Source organism: Phlebotomus papatasi, chromosome 1 (assembly GCF_024763615.1).
Source record: "Phlebotomus papatasi isolate M1 chromosome 1, Ppap_2.1, whole genome shotgun sequence".
NCBI classification, from domain to species: Eukaryota; Metazoa; Arthropoda; class Insecta; order Diptera; family Psychodidae; genus Phlebotomus; species Phlebotomus papatasi.
The window spans coordinates 39,832,816-39,853,429 of record NC_077222.1 but is presented as its reverse complement, the minus strand read 5'-3'; the positions used below and the strand labels follow the sequence as shown (position 1 = coordinate 39,853,429).

Below are 20,614 nucleotides of genomic sequence, written 5' to 3'. Positions count from 1 at the left end.
ACATTCAATTCACTCTCTTGAAGAAATGCATTTTTTGGTGTCCAATTGAATGAAAGTTTTATTATACAAATTTTCTCGCAGATATTATACACCTACCTATCTATACTGTAATGTAGCTCGTTTTGGGCGTGATTTACAAAGTTGAGAAAAAAAAGATGAAAAAAGTTCATGGAATGAAAAAAAAAACACCCAGAGAAAATTAACCAATTTAAAAATTTCAACTCATGATCCCATTAACATTTAAAGTATGTCTTAAATCACATTTTTCTTTCCCATTAAGAATGAGTTTAGAAAATGTTTCTTCAACATCTTTCCAAAGAGAGAAAATAAACAAAAATCAATTGCTGGAGATTTACTCGAAAGAATTCCAAAACCATTAACGAGAAAGAAACGTGTCTCGTTGATTTTCTGATTTAGATGAAATATAAACAATTATATATTGAAATAACATTTTATCGAATATTGGATATCACTTGGGGCTAAATCACATACAAATAATTTGCAATTTCCTCCGGATCTCTTGTATACCTTGTATATCTTTCATTTATACAAAGTTACTCGGTCAGGTTTAACACAGAATCCACATTTCTCATCGAATCTTTTTGATCTATTTAGTGACCCTCTCCGCATTTTCTCCAGCCATTTATGTTAAGCCTTTATTTACAATGATTGTAACGAGAGAAGGCAGAGGAATAAAGTGCGCTCATATGTTGGCGAATGCGGAAATGAACACACAAGACGCCTCAATGTCTGACTAGGAATCGATCCATCCACTAACAAATTTTCCCTCTCTTTTCCACCTTCTGGCTTTTAATGTACACCCCGGCTGGTAAAGTCTCACACCAAATGTCCAATATTCTCACATTCCAGCCACTTTTTCCCGGCACGCCACACCTCCCCCCAACCTGCCCAAGAATATTCAGAAAACGTCCATATATCGTGCAACAAATTCACCAATGTGTGAAGGGCAGTGAGACAATGTTCAAGTCTCAGGGGTACCGTTTGTATTTCCATCCAAAAGAACAGGAGAGCATTGTGAATGGAAGAGAATTGATAATAAGAAGGAAAAGTGTATATTTATTTCCACAAAAAAGAAGAAGACATGTACACTTCAAAGCTTAAAGAAAAAGTTATATCATTCACACCCAACACCTATGTATATACATTTTTTTGCAAATCTCACATAAACTATGAGGAAAATAGTATAAGAAGAACAATACCTTTCCTTAAAATTCCCCCTTTCTCTTCAAACTTTAATTGTTTCTCGTGTCAAACACTTTTTGAGAAGAAAAAAAAGAAAAAGAAACATAAATCTCAAACAAGCAGGGGAAACCAAACAGAACTTATAATGCACAATTGAGCTCAGAAGTGTGCAAAAAAGTTTGCGCAATTACAGCTATTCTATTGAGAAATATACTACAAGGGAGAGAAAATTCTGGAGGTGAGACTTCGCGAAGAACTCGCTTTTTGTACGACTTTTGTTAGATGAAGCAATCGAGTTCTCTCTCTCTCGTAAAGAATAAAGAGATAGACCATCTTCGTGCAACTATGTAATACTTTGATCCTATTAAGGCACCTCATGTATATCATAAACTCAAGTCAGTCATTATTAGGTTTATGAATGACTTATGAATCCAATTAAGGTTACTATAGGTTAGTAATTTAGGAACCGGACATCAAAGTGGAGATTATCTAAAAAATTAAGATGTATTAGAAGTAATTAAAAAAAATAAAAGTTAAATTTGGGAATACCATTTTGAAGTAGAAAAAATTAATAAAAACATTTGCCATAAACATTCAAATCTCATAACTGTTAATATCTGGAAAGTTCTTAAAATGATTGACGTATTCAACTTTTAAAGCCTTTCGCTGATCGAGCACAATTTTGATTGAGTAAAATTAGATTACTCTCTTGTTTTTTTTTTTTGGAAATCGAAATTGAAAGTGTATCCTTTATTTTTTTGGTGAGAAATTTAAATCAACGGAACCCTGATAATATACTCTAGTAACTCCAACTGAGGAATTGTAATATGACAAATCAAATTGTCTCCAGTAAAAGATCTAAGCTATAGTATCGATTAAACTGTATCTGGTATAGATCGAATGAATAACCGGTATTTAAACATTATTGGACCACTTATTGTACCATTCTTAAAACAATATAACTAAAGATTTGTAACACCCATAAAAAATGTAACTAAAGCGTGGAATCGTTTGAATTTCCCCAAAACTTGATATGATTTTGATATTTTCAACTAATTTTTTACTTTTTGTTTATCAGTTGTCATTTTTAGTGCATTTCATTAGTTTTATTTTGATATCACTCTCATTAAAAATATTGATTTTTGGTTGAGATATCTCAAGAAGATGGAGAGAATCCGACAACAGATAGTTGACATTTACCTACAAAATTCAAATGCGACTTATGCGGAAATAGGAAACCTCACCGGAAAGTCGCGCTCAACAGTCTGAAAGGTAGGGTAAAGTGGTACAAGTTGGACAGTGGTACAATTTGGACAGGGCTTTTTTTCTTGATAAATTTAGTACTTCATTTTTATTTGTATATTTTTAATGCTTTAGTTTTATAATTTGGTTCCTTGTGCTTAAAAACATTTTTTGTACTGTATTTATCAAGAAAAAAGCCATGTCCAACTTGTACCGGCGAATTGTCCAACTTGTAACACTAATTCCAAATTATATCACTTTACCCTAGTATTGCGATTCAAGTATACAAAGGCGATTATTCGAAAGCAAGCTGGCGGTAGGAAGCCTGGAATTTAAGACCGCGACATGGAGAAAAGAGTGCTGGGGTACTTTAAGAGGAATCCTTCTCTATCCCTACGAGATGTGGCCAAAAAAACGGGTATTTCACACTACCTTCTTCATAAAATTAAGAAGAAGAATGATTTAGTGACTTATAAAGCCCAACCTGCACCTCATAGTACAGATAAGCAACGACAGTCCGCCAAAACAAGGTCCAGAAAGCTGAATGATCATCTTCTTAAAGGTTTTGAAAGATGTGTTTTAATGGACGACGAAACCATCGTGAAAGACGACTTCCACCAATTGCCTGGACAACAATACTATACGGTAGATACTCGCACAGGTGTACACAGCAAGTATCGATACAAGAACTACACCAAGTTCCCGAAAAAATACTTGGTTTAAATGGCAATTTGCTCGTGTGGTCTTCGAAGTCAAGAATTTTTCATGACCGGAATCATGAACAAAGACATTTACATCGAAGAGTGTCTCAAGAAACGTCTTCTGCCGCTCTATCGAAGCCATGACGTTCCACCATTGTTTTGGCCAGATCTAGCATCAGGGCACTACGCTAAGGGCCTTGGCAGACCTGAGGATTAGCCGAGAGACGGCTTAGCGAAATTATATTAAAAATAATGGTCTAACTGCATTTCCATCATTTTCCACTAACTCGTCTCTCGGCTTAAGTCGTAAGTGTGTCTAGGGCTTAAGGATACGATTGCGTGGTTCAACGACAATAGAGTCATTTATGTGCAGAAAGAGTTTAATTCGCCCAACACACCAGCACTGCGTCCTATTGAAAACTATTGGGGAATTTTGAAGGATGATGTCAGGAAAAAGGCTAAACCAATTAAAAAGTTTGCCTGATTTCAAGCTAAAATGGAAAAACGTCGTCAGAGCCCGTGGAGAAGAGCTTATCAAGAACCTGATCAGGGGAATTAAGAAGAAGGTGCGGGAGTTTGCTAACCAGCCATTTGAATAAAGCAAAGAAATGGTTTTAAAAGAATCACAATAAAATGACCTTTCCAAATTTGCATTAGGTTTTTTTTTATCTACTGCGACTAAGAATTGAGAGACATTTTTCCATGGGGAAATTCATTCGATTCCACGCTTTACCATTTAATTAAAATTTTCCGAATCGACAGTCGATACTAATCCAAGAGAAGTTATCATGTCACTCCTAAAATTTAAACTCGCTATCGAAAGGGAATGTATACAGAATTTGAATGAAATAAAAATCACGAAAAGAAAATTTTGTTGGTATAAAGGCCTCTACACACTGAGAACAATTTTTGTTAAAAAAAAAAAAGTTTTTTTTGTAAAGAAAATTTCTGAAAGACATTTTCACGTATAACATTGTGAACTAAAATAAAATTTGTAAACTGAATAAAGTACCAAAATTTTCAAAAACAATCCAATAGCATTATATCAAAGAGCCAAAAACCTGTTTCAAAATTTCATATGGCCAATAGTATACTCACAGGCATTGACTTTAATAAAAAAAAATTAAAAAAAAAATATTGAGATCAGAAAATAAATGGGCTTTCTTGGAGAAGGAAAAATATTTAATTCGTCGTTCTGTCCCTAACATCCTTGATCCGGGGCACTGCGGGATAAAAACGGGGATGTTTAGGACGCGGTGTTTTCTGTTCAGTATTTCTAGCAATAAGGAGCTTCAGTTTTGGGTAAATTAGTTCCTTGGGAACAATCTCATCTATAGTTTACACTCTAAATCCCCTCAGCCTTCTTCCCAAAGACGTATTTCCAACACAATACACCATCCGGAAAATTTTGTGGACTTTCTGATGTTTTTTTTTAGCCTTCTTTGAGTCTTTACTTGCCGGGTGTCCTCTAACTGTATTTTCCAAAATTTATGCATTAGGATAAAATAAAAGGGACAGATAATCCTAACCGGCTTATGTAGGTGAGATTCTTAACGTGAGCTAACTCGGAGTGCATGCAAATTCGATTTGATGCTGAAGTAGGGAGACGCCATTCAGTTATCTTGAATCAAATTCGTGAAATTATACAAATTTTGTATTTAAACCAAAATATCAAGGATTTGGATGAACTGACAGAAAAGTGTTATATGGGTGAAATGTAGACCAGAATGTTCTCTATAATTTTGCCGTAGAACTTGAACTCATCGATTACTCAGAAGCCAAGATAATCGAGGTTTTTTGTTTCTTAACTTGTTTTTTCATCCAGAGTTCCCCAAGTAGTCATTTGTTGAACTTCAACTATATCAAAGAATTGTTGTATTTTGCGGGACTTTCCATTTAAACCCCTATTAGGTGAGATTCTTAACAATCTCACCTACTATAATCCTAACAAAACCGGCCGGCCGGCCGGCCGGGAACGTAAAATAGCCACATATATATTCGTGATCAGGAAGTGCTGAAACACATTTTGGCCAAGTTTGAGCTCGATCGGACGACATGAAATTTTGTTAGGATTATAGTAGGTGAGATTGTTAAGAATCTCACCTAATACCGACAGAGAATAGACATTCTAAAAAAAAGCAGCAAAAGGTCAACACTGGCTCAAACCAAAAAGCTCCAGTAATATCAATTTGAGTATAAATCGTAAAGAACTAAAGTGTGAACATGAAGAAAATTACACTTTTCTGTATGTTCAAATATAATAAGAGAAAAACGAATATAGCAATTTTAATTTGAATGCTTCAAGCATTTTTTTTAACAACGTGTTTCTCACTTAATTTCTTACTCCATCACTTTGAGACAGACATTCAGAAGGAAAACCCCATATTGAGTCGAATAATTTTTATGTCTTTTGCTCGAACTCCTGAACGACAGCAGTATAATAATGTAATTCCTAGAATTTTTGAAATCCCAAAGTTTACCCCCTGTAATGTAAAGTTATTTTGACTTTCCCAATTTGAAAATTTCGAAAAAAGGGGAGGCAAAGCGTGCCAGGCTTTGCGAAATGCTCGATCTCGTGACTTAAATGCTATACCTCAAAAATATTTTCGCATCGTTTACTGTGTACCGGTTCTCAACCGATTTGAACCGGTTCCCAAATTAGTCAAAAGATTGCGCAAAATAGTTACTAGAGTAATAACATTGATTTTCGGACAAAAATTACTTCTTGGTTCAAAACTGATTAGAACCGATTCAGATGTCAGAAATTCCAAGACCTTTCTAAAAACCCCAAATATCATACCATTCGATTGAGAATTGCGCTATCTATAGCCTTTTAAACCTTTCATCTTGAAAAATCGTTATTAGGACTGATTCAATGGTATTTTCGTATAAGGTCGAAATGTCTGCCTGGCTAATTTTTAAAACATATCCAAAAATGAAAAAAAAACAAGACGCATTTTCGAGCAATCCCAAAAAATACATGGTTTTGTAGGGGTAGAAAGAGAGGTGGTTAAAATGAAGAGCACGTTAATGGTCCCAGGATCTAAATATAGGGGGCCCCCCAATAGTCTCAAGTCTCTATATCCTAAAGCCCAAAATAGACACAAGGGATCGACTTAGGGATAAGCCCGAAAAATGAGGATTGGTGTCAATACACTCAGGGATCAGCCCAAAATTTGGAGGATCAGGCTGATCTTCTAATAAATTCGTGAGGTCTAGTGAAATTACGGAGATTAGGCGACATCAGCGCCAAGTCTGAAAATAAAAAGCTTCATTTTGGATGTTTTTCGAAATGTCAATTAGGTGAAAAAATATGGAGAGTAATTGGACGCAATGTCGCAAAATCTTAAAATGCATTAAGATTGGAGTAATGGGAAGGTCAGAATGCACCTTTCTGTACGAAAAATCCATTGATAATGCACCTAAAAAATCTTTCAGCAATTAAAGTGTGGAGATTTAATAGAAATTTACGCTGAAAACGCTAATCCTTGATCCTAAATCCTCAGTGTATGATAGTTTGGACTGATCCTTTACCGCCAAATTTTTCGAGCTGAGTATTCTCCAGGATCAGCCTATGTCTATTTTCAGCATAACCGTCTGGACTTTAGACGGACAAACAGCAAGACATCAGACAACTCGAAACTTCAAATTTCCTAAATTCTCCAAAAATAAGGCCCCCTGGGGGTAAGGGAGTCGAATTTCATACATTAACTTTCAGACATAGATTATTAGATTACTTCAGACTTGTGAAATGTGTACGAAACCAGGGAAAAATTTACACTAAAATCGGTCGCATTTTTCGGAGCAAATATCACCCCGCTGTAAAAAAATATAATGTAATCGAATATGCTTTCAGAACTCTTACAACTTATTTCATTTATAAATTGAACCACTGAAATCACTCAAATGATCCAAACAATTTTTGCGTAACCAATTTTAACAGAATATTTTGCATTGAAATAATAAGTGCGAGCATTTCGCTAAGTCATTGTCACTTTGCCACCCCTTTTTCACCATATAAATTTCTTTTTATATTTCTTTTTTCACAATTCACAGTGCTTCAGTTTAGCCATTACGAAGTCGTATAGATTTGACCCACAATCTCCTCCTTTAGCTATTGGAGAAGCAAAAGTAAGAGTTTTTGACTCACCATATTATGCAAATGACTTTTGGTAATATCTTGGTCAACTCTCGTGACAGTCTTGACTTGAGCTGTGTGTCTGATGTTATAAAATCATTTTGGATGAGATCATCAGCATCACTTGAATATCTCGTTTGTTTTTTTTATATTCATTATTCTACGGATCTTTTATATTCATCTGTGCGGGGTATTATGTCTTGGAGTTAATTAATTGGAAACCACCATGTCAAGACAATTCTTAATTTATTCCATGACAAAATGCCATTCAAGATATAACTGCAAAAAATATTATTCCCGTGAATTACTGTCAATTACAACCTTTTCCTTCCCCACAAAATGTCTCAATTTAAACCACAAGCCAGCAAATGGTTACATATTCTTCCAATTTGAACTGATTCTGAGCAAAATTGTGAGATTTTGAGAGCTGAGATAATTTTAATTTGTGTTAGTGTTTTATTACTTATTTTGCTGTCATTTACTTTTACGCCCGTAAACTAGGCAAAACTATGTTTATCACTATTGAGAAGTTATATTATCTAAAGGCCGAATCTACTGAATGGCTATTATTCTTTGTATAGAGAAGATGAAAGGTCTTAAAAAATCAAACAAATCTTTAGAACTGGTAACACTTGTGAAATCATAATGATTACAGGTGCCGTAAGTGCATATTTATATGACAGAAAACATAAATAAATTTTAACTTTGAAAAAAAATCGTGAACGATTAGATCCAACCAATCAACACAATTATTGTCTAAAAACTCTAATCTAAAATAATTATAACATATGCATATATTGTAAATCTGAATGACTAATTCTTGAAAACAAAAATAGAGACTTCTCACAAAGCCAATGATTCAGTTATAGTAAGTGTCTTCTTCTCCCCCAAAATATAAAAACAGCTAGAATGAAGTCAACAATGTATTATTATGGAGTTAGCAAATAAAAGAGTTGAATTAAACCGCACACACTGTAAAACCACTTCTCTTCCTCTCTTAAACCATTATTTCCCATTTTATTCATTTGCTCTCACATCATCTATTCAAAACAAAAACGTTCAACCTCATCTACAACACTCAAAGAGTTTTCAAAAAAAAGACACCGCGAGATGAAAAATATATTATATGTATTTTACAGGTTTACAGGTGAACCCCGAAGAATCTTTTATGCATTTACTATTGCCAATTTAGCACCACATTTTATTGGTGTTAAAAAACCTGGAGCTGTCAAATAAAATTGTCAGGTTTTCCTATATACAAAATTTACCACTTTCCACCCACTTTTCTTCTCAAAAATGAAATAAATGAAAGAAACAGTCTCACATAAATAATGTATTCAATTACTCTTATTGTGACTTATTTCTGTGTTAAAACGTTGAAGTATGCCCAAACAAGGTATTACGCAAAAATTCGCGAATAGTCATAAAAGAATTATAATCGATTTTTTATTTCAATGAAATTTGCGAAATTTGCGATATAGCAAAAACCATAGACAAATTTTATATCATCATAAAAAAAGTTAGTGTTCATGATGCTAAAATTAAACTTTTTGAAAGAGACTGTGGGGCATTATTTTGCGACACTAGCGCATATTCGAATGAAAGATAAATGAGTATTTCATGAAAACTCTGATAAGCAATTGACCGATATATGCCATTTGTGTGAGTTTAATTTTAAACCATTACGTAACACTATGAATTTTTATCAAAGTATTCAATGTCTTTCCTCAAAGAACTAGAAAAGTGTGCAATTTTTACACTCTGGAGACACGTTCATTTAAAAGAAACTTCTACTATTCGCGGTTGTAAAAAACATATTTACAGGAGGGTGGGGCAGTTCACGCGTGCATGACTTTTAAATTTTTTTTCTATAATAAGTAAAAAAAAACAACTAAGGTAAAGTACCCTTTATTCGACCGGTTCCTCTATTCGACCGGTAGATTTATTTATTCAATTTAATTATATTTGCTATAATATTTTGTGTATGATCTAACATTAATAGGTCAATTATTCTTTAAATAATACGAATCAGTGACAAATTCATAGAAATTGATGAAATTCACCATCAAATATTCAAAAATTGACCCACCGGTCGAATAGAGGAACCCGGTCGAGTAAGGGTACTTTACCTTATATGATAAATAAGCAATTTCTAATAAGTCAATATACAAGAGAAACTAGCTGGACCTAGTTAGTCTGAATATAGTTCATAACCGTGTTCCAGAAAAAAGTGTTCCAAAAACTTCGGGTGCGTTATAGCTGCCTCGAAGAGCTAGTTTAATTTTTTTGTGTATTTTTCTTGTGTATTCGAAAGAAATGGGGTAAATCATTTAAGTTCTTAATGCGGTACCTAAATCCTATTTTCACAAAAATTACTAATTTTGAAAGGGTCGAAATGCTTTAACCCTTTAAGGACGAGAAGGACAAAAATTGGGGGTCACAAAAAATCACTTTTTCTGACCTTTTAGAGCAAAACACAACTTTAGATGACCGTAGGAAAAGTTTCATTTTTGAGTCACCGACCGGTGACCCAATCATCCTTAAAGGGTTAAATAGGCTCAGGCGCGTTCTACAGAATGTTTAGTTAGGATTAGGTAAAGGAAATTTAAGGAACGGACTTCTAATCCATGATTCTAATACGGACTTCAGACCTAAGGTTTGCCAGATGGCTTAACCTCTTTAAGTTTTTATATAAGTCAAGATTTTTTGAAAATTTTGACCTTAGTATTATATTATTAAACACAAATGATTTATTAGATTCCGAAAAATCAATAAAATTGGTTACTATTTCCAATTTGAGACCTTCGGGAACTGGGCTAAATCTCTAGTCTGAAGACTGTTTAAGTTCTCAGTGTCCCAAAATCATATTTTTGGACAACTCAATCTCAATCTTAATGTGGCAGTGTAAATTACCTTAATGAAACCTTTTAGATTGCCAGATTGGAATTCGAGACTATTTGGGATAAATCTTTACTGCCAAATTTCACAAGGATATTCTCGAGAACCAGCTTGAGTCTATTTGGGCCCTAATAAAGGATTCAGACTTAGATCTGAGGTTAAGCTATATGGCTTACCTTTTTTAATTTCAATAAAGGCGAATTTTTTTTTAGAAAATTTAGATTTAAAATGATTTAATAAGAACGATTAATCCTTTAGTCTGTTAAAAAATTATGCTCTGCTTCTTTATTTAGAAATTGAGAACTCCATGTGAACGAGGCTAAACCTCCAGTCTGAAGACTATCTAATGCCCTAGATACACTTACGTCTTAAGCCGAGAGACGACTTAGTGGAAAATGACGGAAATGCACTTTAACCATTATTTCTAATATAATTACACTAAGCCGTCTCTCGGCTAATCCTCATGTCTGTCAAGACCCTAAGACTCCTCGTCAGAGGTCTGCAATTAATTTTATAAAATTATCAAAATTAAACTTTTTGGTATATTATATTCTCACAAATTTCTAAACCATTGCAGTTATAAATAACTAAATAATATAAAATGTAATAGTTTACCTAAGGTTACCATGATTATAATAAGGTACAATTTAACATTGAATGAATTCTAAGACGATTCTATCAATTTTATTTTATAAAGTTCTAAAAAGTACGTGAGGGGGAGTTACATGCTACTTTGTCGTGTTATTTTCTGAGACCAATAAACCATTTATATTAAAAACAACTTAAAATGTTTATTAAACAGTTTTGCTAGCTGTTTTAGTCGATAAAAAAGTATTAAAAGCAAATTTTGGACAGCCTAATTTCAGTGCATAGGGCACTGAATGGGTCAAGTGTTGAAGCACTCGCTCTATGATGCAAGTGTCCCGGGTCCGAATCCCCTTTAGGTCACCAGGAATTTTTCTGGTGGTAAAGCTGTTCGGATTGCATCCAGTGAGTTTCACAGCATTTGATTCCACGGCCATGGGGCTGACAACCTCATCCCGTACAAGAAAAAATAATAATGCATGTCTAGAAATCCCCTTGCGGGAAGGCCTTGTTCCTTCATGGAATGTTGTGCCCGTATTATTATTATTATGAATTTCAGTGCTTGAACACGTGACTTAGATTATATACCGTAAAAGTAGCTTCGCCTCATTTACCGGTTCCAAATCACTCAAAACATCCCACAAAATAGATTTAAGAGTAATAAAATTAATTTCCGGATAAAAATTACTTGTCGGTTTTACTTATTACCAAGAAGCCCAAAACGTGATACCATTCTGTTAATAAATGCGCTCTCTAGAGCCTTTTTAACCTTTGACTTTGAAAAACTTTTATTAGCAACTGTTCAACGATATTTTCGTATAAGGACGAAATGTGTGCGTGGGTCTGTAAACATATCCAAAAATGAAAAAAAAAACGCAAGGCGCGTTTTCGACCAATCCCAAAAAAATCATAGTTTTGGAAGGCAATTGCTCTCAGTGTGTAGAGGCCTTTACAATCCCAAAGTAACCTCAAAAATCAAAATACAGTAGACTCTCGCTCAATCGGCTCTTTTTCAATCGGGTGTAAAATTTTGTTGATATTTTTCACGTTTGATTTTAAAACAAATTTGTTGAAATTCGCTTTAGTTCCTCTTGTTTTATCGTGATTCCTTATATTTGAGCGCTTTTTGTGGAATTTACAATGATTTTGATGCTCACATCTCTCGATAATTTGGGTAACATTTTGCCCCATATGCCCGATTGAGAAAGAGTCTACTGTAACATCTTTTCCAAATAAGAACTGAGAAAGTTTCATTATTCCGTAACTCTCGAAAACCTTATTTGCATATCTAATTTGATTCTAATAAGAATCATTAATATGAAATAGGCATATTTGAGCATAAAATACCAATAGCAGGTAAATGCATTGAACATTTCGTCTAATCACAGAAAATACTTTCAGGTGATTAAGGATGCATTCTTCTCATACTTTAAAATATTTCAAAATAAACTCATATCGAGGCATCGCTGTAGATTTTGTGAATGGGTAAAAATCACTCACTAAAATGCACATTACTCTTGTGTATACTTTGTATGCCGTGCAAGAGGGGTACTCCGTCAAATAATAATAAATTCTATGAACAAAACAAAAACGACGCCACAGATAGAAAACACTGTGTTTTTTGTACAATTTATAAAAAAAAGAGCCGTAACCCATGATCATGATGACGACGCGAGGTGGATAATATAAAAATAGAATTTTTCTCTCTTTTATATGAATCTTCTTGTACGTGCAGCTTTTCTTATAAATCTCTCTTTTCATTCTTAGTGCTTTATTTTTCTCCATCATCTCCCGGAATTAATTGATTGTGCGACACACAAAAAAAAACATATCTACAAAAACATTGCGTACACGTCAATTCATCTTATGTAACTTCTTTTAAGAGAGTTTGCTGACATTAGTCCTGGTCGTGCAAAAGATGGTTCGAGTGAAGAATTTTAAGCAGAATTTAAGATGTCATTCTTCAGCACGTCATGTTTTATATGGGAATTTTCTATCTATGTATATTACCAATTCCCACCCACATAACCTCCAGTCCTGCTATACGGTACGCACTCACATGAATTTCTCAAAAACTTACATTTGAGGGCGATTTTAGTAATAGTACATTCGCGTGGCGCACACGAAGATACAACAACATTCAACTGGGTTTATCTTTTTGCTTAGGAAAACAGTCAAACATGAGCAATGATGTAATAGCTTAAACATCTCCATCGCGTCACGGTCAGTCGTCGTCACGGCGCGTTTCGGTGTGTGTTGTCAGGAAAACAAGCTTTAATTGAACACTAAATGAATGGATTTCGATGTATATAGAAAACTGCACATTCAAAAATTTCCCACAGAAAATCCTTTAAAAAAAACACTGAAAATTTTCTCACAAATATTCAATGTCAATCTAAAGAAAAATCCCTCTCTATCTGTCTTGGAAAACAATCATCTTGTCAATTTTCAAATAATATGTTTTATACTCGCACACAATATGAAGAAAATTTAATAAAAATAAAAAGTCAGTGAACTTCCTCTGCAGAGCAAATACTTGCTGTTCTCTCAATTGAATAAAAATTTCTTCACTCAATAAGGTAAAAATCACGATAGAGTATTGAATATTAAAAAAAAACACGATTAAAAAGTCATTTATCAACATTAATTAGAAACACAAAATTCATCACGTTAATTTTTTAATTACCTTTTTACACTCATTGCTAAAGTAAATTCTTCTCAGATTTCTTTCTCATTTTACAATTAACCTTCAAAACGTATGATTAATTTGTAGAACAATTATCTTTAAGATCATACTTTCAGTCAGCAAAAATTTTTGAGAGATTGTTGTTGTACCCCAAAAACTCAAGGTTAAAACGTGTCATCTAAAAGTTAAATTATTAATACAGAAAAATAAAACCGATTCATATGCTCTATTGAAATGCAAATAAGTATTAGTTTCCCCATTGACCCTCAAATTATAAACGTTTTGAATGATTGTCTAATTTTTTAACTTCTCACTTGTGCGACATTTGGCATAAACATGCCAAAATTCTAGATTTTACACATCATCAAATTAATTTGTTAGAGAAATTAAAATCAATTATCAACATTGGATTGCAATTAAACAGTCGCAAGTCACTGATTTTAAAACCTTCATAATTTTGCATTAAACTGATGAAAATAACACGCCATTGGAAGGTATCAAAATGCGTTAGATAATGAACTTGATTTCTAATATCAAATTTTACTTTAATTAATTTCATAAAACAATTAAAAATATCACAAAACCATATAAAAAATTATGCCTAAAAGTAGTTTTTCAGAACACTTCATTTGAATAACCAAAATAGAAATCGAAAGAAGCCCAAACTTCCGGAGCTTTTAAAAACTAAAAAAAAAACAATGATTAAGTAAAATAAACACATTTTATGTTAGCAATTAATGTTTTAGAAAAACTCTAATGGACTTGTTTAAAAAAAATAAGATTAAGATATTTTTAAATTGAAATTGAAAATAAAAGAACGACATTTTATTTTCCCGAACTGAACATTATCTTATCTAATACTTGAGGTTCTATCTTTGCCGGTAATATTGGTTTTAGATTAAAATTTTAATCTTGCTGTAAGGGCATTTACACACGGGAATTTATGTTCAATTTTGACAGTTTTTCAGGCCATAAAGGTTTAATATTATTATAGATTGATAGATAGATAAATTGATAAATTTATTCATCAACATCTTATATTACATATTCTCCAAATTCTCTCCAGCTCCAAAATCAAATCAGTTTAAGGCCGGTTTCAGACTAGGGGTTTAGCCCAGTTCCCGAATGTCTCAAAAACTTAAATAGCGAGCAATTTTATTGCTTTTTGACAGCCTAATCAGATCATTTTTTGTCCTTAATCATCCAATCCTAAGTTAAATTTTTCCAAAAAATCATAATTGATAAAAAAATTAGAGTAGTTAAGCCATATAGCTAAACCTTAGGTCTGCAGCCCGTATAAGAAACGACCACACGGGATGCAAAATGTGTCAAAAGTTACAGTTGGCCTTTTCTATCTTTTCTCAACAGCAACAAAGAAACGTTTTTTTTTCGCAAAAACAGCTTTTGGAAAATGACATCCAAAACATATTATCAAGCATGCAATAGTTGGTCAATTCAAATCGTTTTTAACGTTTTAAGAAAGCTAATCATTGCAGTTTCACCAGTTCGAATCATAGGTTTATTGTTAATTTATCAAAGATTCTATGTCTGTGATAGGCGCGGATAGTGACGACTATAAATGTACTACCGAGGAACAAACTGTCTAAACAAACACCAGGTCTGTCTATACTTAGGCCTCATCGAAATTTTTATCACAATATGATTTCGAGCAACCACAAAATCGTGATGAGATGTATCCTAATCAAATACTCTTAATCTTGTGGTCCTTCAAGATCATTTTACGACCAAAATTTTAAAATTTTTGCGACAATTTCATAAGTGTGTGAGCAGGTTATAAGTAATGCCATAACCCTATACAGTATAATATGATCCATAAAGGATCTAACAACACTGAGGAAACAGTCCTATATTACGTATGTGACTGTCCTAGTCTCTATATAACGCAAAACGAGCACTACTGGGTACACAGCTCGCTTAGGAAGAATTTCCAAAATTAAAGCCTAAGGTCTAATGAAATTCACCCGGAAGACTGGAATGCTAGGTACACACAGGAGCATGACGTTTCCTATGTTCCCATTCCCATATGTCAAATATGTTTCTAGCGTGCCGAAAAATCTTTTGAGTTTATTAGCTGTTTTTTGTCATTGTAGAATGAATTAGCGAAAAATACAAATACAAAATAAAAGCCAACTTAATATGGAATAGGCAACCAAAAATCCTAAACTGACAACCTACGTAGTTTTAGAAATGATCTCGTGAAATGTGTACGAAAACAGGGAAAACTTACACTAAAACCGGTCGCATTTTTCAGAGCTAATGTCACCCTCCTGGATACACAAATCCTTTGAATCAAAGAGTTTTAATGGAAATGGGATGTATAAGGGGCCAAAACTAAGACCTGAATGCAGACGACGACATGGCAAGGACGAGTATGAGGAGGGTGGGTTGGCTTCTGTTGGAGTCGGGCGGAGCTGGGGCAGTAAATGAAGTTGGAAAGCGCTTGAATTGATAATCTAATCTGATCTAATCTTCTACCTGTGACACAGTAGATGTAAGTCTCAGGGCCCTTTAGTGATGGATAATAAACTGACTTGGCTATGAACGAGATTAGTTGCATTTCGGCTTGAACCGTAGGTCTGACCAGGGCTTAAGACGGTCTTCAGACTAGAAGTTTTGCCCAGTTCCCAAGGGTCTCAAAATCCTTAACAACAAGCAATTTTATTATTTTCTCAGAATTTAATGCATAATTTACCCTTAATATCTAATTCTAAATTAAAAATTTGCAAAAAATCCTGATTGTAAGAATATAAAAAAGTTAAGCCATATAGTTAAGACCTAGGTCTGAAGTCCGAATAAGGATCATTAACACTGAAATCTTCCGACTGTTTTGATCGTTTTTTAGTCAAATGACAAACCGCGGAAAGGTACTCAACATATTTGTCTTCGAAAAGAGTAAAAAATAAATAAAATTTAAACACTGAAAAATATATTACATGTAGGGTGAAAGGAACACCTACTGACACTTTAAGAAGTCATATAAGGACTTATTGACACCCTACTCTGTATCATTTTGAATACGTAATTTGTACACCTATCCTTATCAAAAAAACGTATACTAAGGAAAAAACGTCATATTATTTACCTTTTATTAGATTATTTAAATAAATTTCAAGATTTTGACAAAAGTGTCAGTAGGGGTTCCCTGTCGAAGAGGTGTTTCTTCGACCCTATATTTTAAGAAATTCATAAAATTTGATAGTGACATTGTAGGGGAGACTGGGGCAAAGTCACAAATCGAAAAATTCAAAATTCAATATCTTTCAAGGTAAAAAAGATAGCGGCTCAATTTTTTTCTATAGATAGCCTCCATAGACCTTCTTCAATCTCGTAAGTTTCTTAGAATTCGAACAAGGAATTTAGAAAATAAAAAAAATCAAAATTTTTAGTCCTATTTTTGAAATATTTTCCTTGCAGAAGATATCAATTATTACCTACTTATTTTCCAAAATTGATGCACTAGTGAATATTTTCTAAATAATTTGGATTCTTTGAATACGAATCCGCTATCTATTTTAGAATTTCACAAAGGTTCTTTTCTCCAGAAATCCTTTTATTAAAAATGGCCACTTGGGGTAAAAAGTAACAAAAGGTATAGAGCAAAAAGTAACAAAAAGCGAAGCAATTTCTGATGTCTCACGGCGAAAAGAAACCTCATTACCATATCTCGCCGCTTGTTATTTGCATTGGTCAAACGATTTGCAGTCTTTTTTTGTGTGTTTTTTTCTAAAATAGCTTGAAAAGCTAAATAAAGTAGATGAATAAATTTTCTATGAAAATATGTCCTCTCGGTAGTTTTTCAAATTTACGGAAGCCCGTAATAAAGCGAATCAAAATATGAAAATACTCCATGTCTGGTATTATTTGCCCCAGCATTTTTGAAAATGGTCACAAAATTACCTTTTAGAAATCGGCTCGATAGGGTAAGTGTGCCAAATTTCGGCATAGTTCCATGCAAGCGCCAAAGTGTCAAATTTGAAATGTTATATTTTAAATACAATTTGATTTGATAAATACTCCGGAGTAGGTTGGTTACCAACGCTAAGACGGCGGTGGACGCATAATTACAAATCTTACACAAAGTTATATTTGCATTGCGCTTTTAAGTCATTGATGATGAAATAAATATCTATCTATCTATCTATCTATTTTTTTTTATTCTTTCTTCTGAAAGAGTGTTGCTTTGAACCTTGTAAAGAGTTTACCGTCTAAATTTACTCTAAAATCATTGTTAATACATTTTAAAATGAATAAAAATATAGAAATAGTTTTGGTATCCTATTTCGGCCACCTTCATTCTCATAGTTCCTTGCCCTTCGGGAATTCTTCCAATATCTTTTTCACGTCATCTCGTTTGTCGAAGCTACATTTTTTGTTATTCTTTTGCATTCTATAATCTCTAGAGTACGTAAAATCTAAAAGTTCATGGAAATTCGAGGAACAAATAAGGTGGCCGAAATTGCAAGCTGGCCGGAATTTGGCACACTTACCCTAAACGTATTTCCTTACAAAATAGAGGAATATTACTTTCACGTAGTTGTAGAGCGGTAAATTTCCTAAAAAACTGCGCTAATTAGAAATTTTTGAAGCGCTCGAGTAGCTTGTAAAAAAATAAAATATCCGTTTTGTGACTTTTGCCCTAGTTTTCCCTACCGTTTAAATATATTAATTTGAAACCGGTCAATTTGACCGGGTCTTGGTAGGTTTAATGTTAAGCCATATGCACATTAGAAGGCATATCCTCAAAAATTCTCATTTTGAGGGAATTTTGACATATTTCTAGAGAAATTTATGTCCATATTTTGCGATATTGAAAAAAAAATTGTCAGTTTTTCCTACACCAGGTGCAAATAATTTGCTTCAATATATCAAATAATTACGAAATCTTATACTGTATAGAGGTCATTATAGTAGTACCGGCGATTTCCTACAAAAGAAGCGATTTTGACGAAAATTGCAGCTAATGTGTAGAGGCCTTTAACCGATGGAAGTACCTAAAATTTAATCATTATTTCGATTGTAATTACGCTCAACCGTTTCTCGATACATTCTCAGGTCTGTACAGGCTCTTATTGTCCTTTGATGAAGGTTATCTTATCATCAAAATGATGAAGTTTTCAGTTCAGTATTACCGGGTTCTTGCCTTAGACCTTTTTGATAATGCAATTATCTCATGTGAAAGTCCACCTTCGTGAGATCAATACAATCAAATTACAGTGTGAAATTTCAGTCTTATTCCCTCAGAAAAAGACCTTTTGAGACAAATTGTCTTCCTCCCTCCACCACCCACTGTGCTATCAATTGAATCACTCTTCTATCGGCATCTAAAATTAAAGTCTCTCCTCAGTATTTTTCATGGATTTTCACTCCACTTGCCGTTTGTGGTGTTGACTCTATTAGGACAATGTCTTTATCGTTTCACCGCAATTTCTTATCAGCTTTTTTTTCCTTCACTTTTTTCTCACTTTCAATGTGTTTCCAATGCACAATTTTCTCTTTTTTCTTTTAACATTAAAACCTTACTGACTTTTTTTTCGTGCAATTTACTTGGGAAAATGACTCATTATCTCACAGATTGAGTCTCCTTCTTCAAGGTCCTTCGAGGTCCTTTTTGCGCATGATTGCTTTTGACAGTTGCATGAAACTAACACTTTAGTTGTGTGAGATGTTTTGGAGGAAAATGCAAAAGGTCCTGTCAATTGCATGCAATCAGGGAGGAGTTCAGGGAGACTTTCTCAAGCAATATCTGGCCAGGAATTTGCCTGATCTTTGCGGAATTTTGCAAAATGCCTTGTTTGGTATCAAACACACCCATTTTCATCAAATTCACGGGATTTTTTCTCTCGCTTAGCCACTAAATAGGCCCATTTCACTTTCTCACGCAGCAACTTTCATTGTGCCGCAATCAAATGCGGTGTTTATTTGATGCCTCCCATTTTCGAGAGCACTCGACACGGAGGAATTTTATGCGATAGAAAAGCTAACTCTCAGGCGTCCAAGTTAATGAAAAAGACTGATGGTTTTTGTGGAAAATTATGTAATAAAATGAAATCGCAAAGGAGTAATGTGGCTCAAAAACTCAATGTCAATGTGGTGTGAGTGTGAGAAAAATTCTCTCCAATATTGCATTTTCTAATTAATTAGCATTCATACGCAAATTTAGCGAATAAACACCGCCTCGAACGAGTTTCTACTGAGAAATAGGTATTTTTTGTGTATTTTAGCAGAGAAATTTTGTGTTTTAAAATGTCAGGAAAAATCTGTGAGAATTTGGGGAAGGGATTTTCTGGATGAATTCTCTGCACAATTGCCCCCGGAACACATCCGTAGGCTCCCAGGGAACACCCTCAAGATGTTTTCCTATTGGATTCTCTCTTAATTTCTCATACAATTGTGAGAAACTCCCGGCCCGGCATTGTTTCGCATTTTTCCGAAGATGGCCTGTGAAATTTTTCGTTCGGGGCGGACTCACCCATTTCGGAAAATTTTCTGCAATTTTTTCACCAATTTCTGAGCTGCTATTTTTCACACTTTACCACTTAACGACACCACGGATAGCTGTAGAAGACTTTAATCACTGGGATATCAATTGGAAGGACACATTTCCACACAAAAAAGCCACTTTTCTTCACCGTAAACGTGCGCTCTGACAACTCGAGCGAGACTAAAATTTTTGTTCCAAAGATTTTTGTTTCGGGTTATTTGATTCAAGTTGGCGCTTTCGGCGATGTCATGATTTCGCACGGCAAATCCACCAGGGGCGCTGGAGGAACATATGGAAGATGTGGAACCTGTGGAACGCGGTAATTTTAAAAAGTAACGCTTTTATCATGTGGTTAGCATTTGAAACAAAGATTAATATTTTTAAACATCACATTTAATAAAATGTGATTTTTATGAAACTTTTAAATAAATATTTACATAATTTGTACACAATGTGAATTTCCAATTTGTTTAAACTTTGCCTTATTTTTGATTTGAGATTGGTAATCAAATCTTTAATATTTTTTTTCTTTGCTTGGGGAATCTATACAGCGGTATAAAGGGTATTATAGATACAACCCCAGTTTCTAAGTAACAAAAGGATCAATTTTTCTGCTACCCTAAATATATCTACAAAAGATTGACTTCAAGGGACAGTCA

The 20,614-nt window shown here is 33.9% G+C and overlaps 1 protein-coding gene across 8 annotated transcripts in view; it reads right to left on the bottom strand.

The window, feature by feature from the left end:
- LOC129799701 (actin-binding LIM protein 1) overlaps nt 1–20,153 on the bottom strand; it is a 275,681-nt gene extending 255,528 nt beyond the window's left edge. For all 8 annotated transcript variants that reach the window (XM_055843859.1, XM_055843860.1, XM_055843862.1 and 5 more), the window contains exon 1: nt 19,944–20,153. In XM_055843859.1, the coding sequence (XP_055699834.1) occupies nt 19,944–19,947 (4 nt within the window). In that variant the 5' untranslated portion in view covers nt 19,948–20,153. The remainder of the gene's footprint in view (nt 1–19,943) is intronic.
- Between the last annotated feature and the right edge of the window lie 461 nt (nt 20,154–20,614).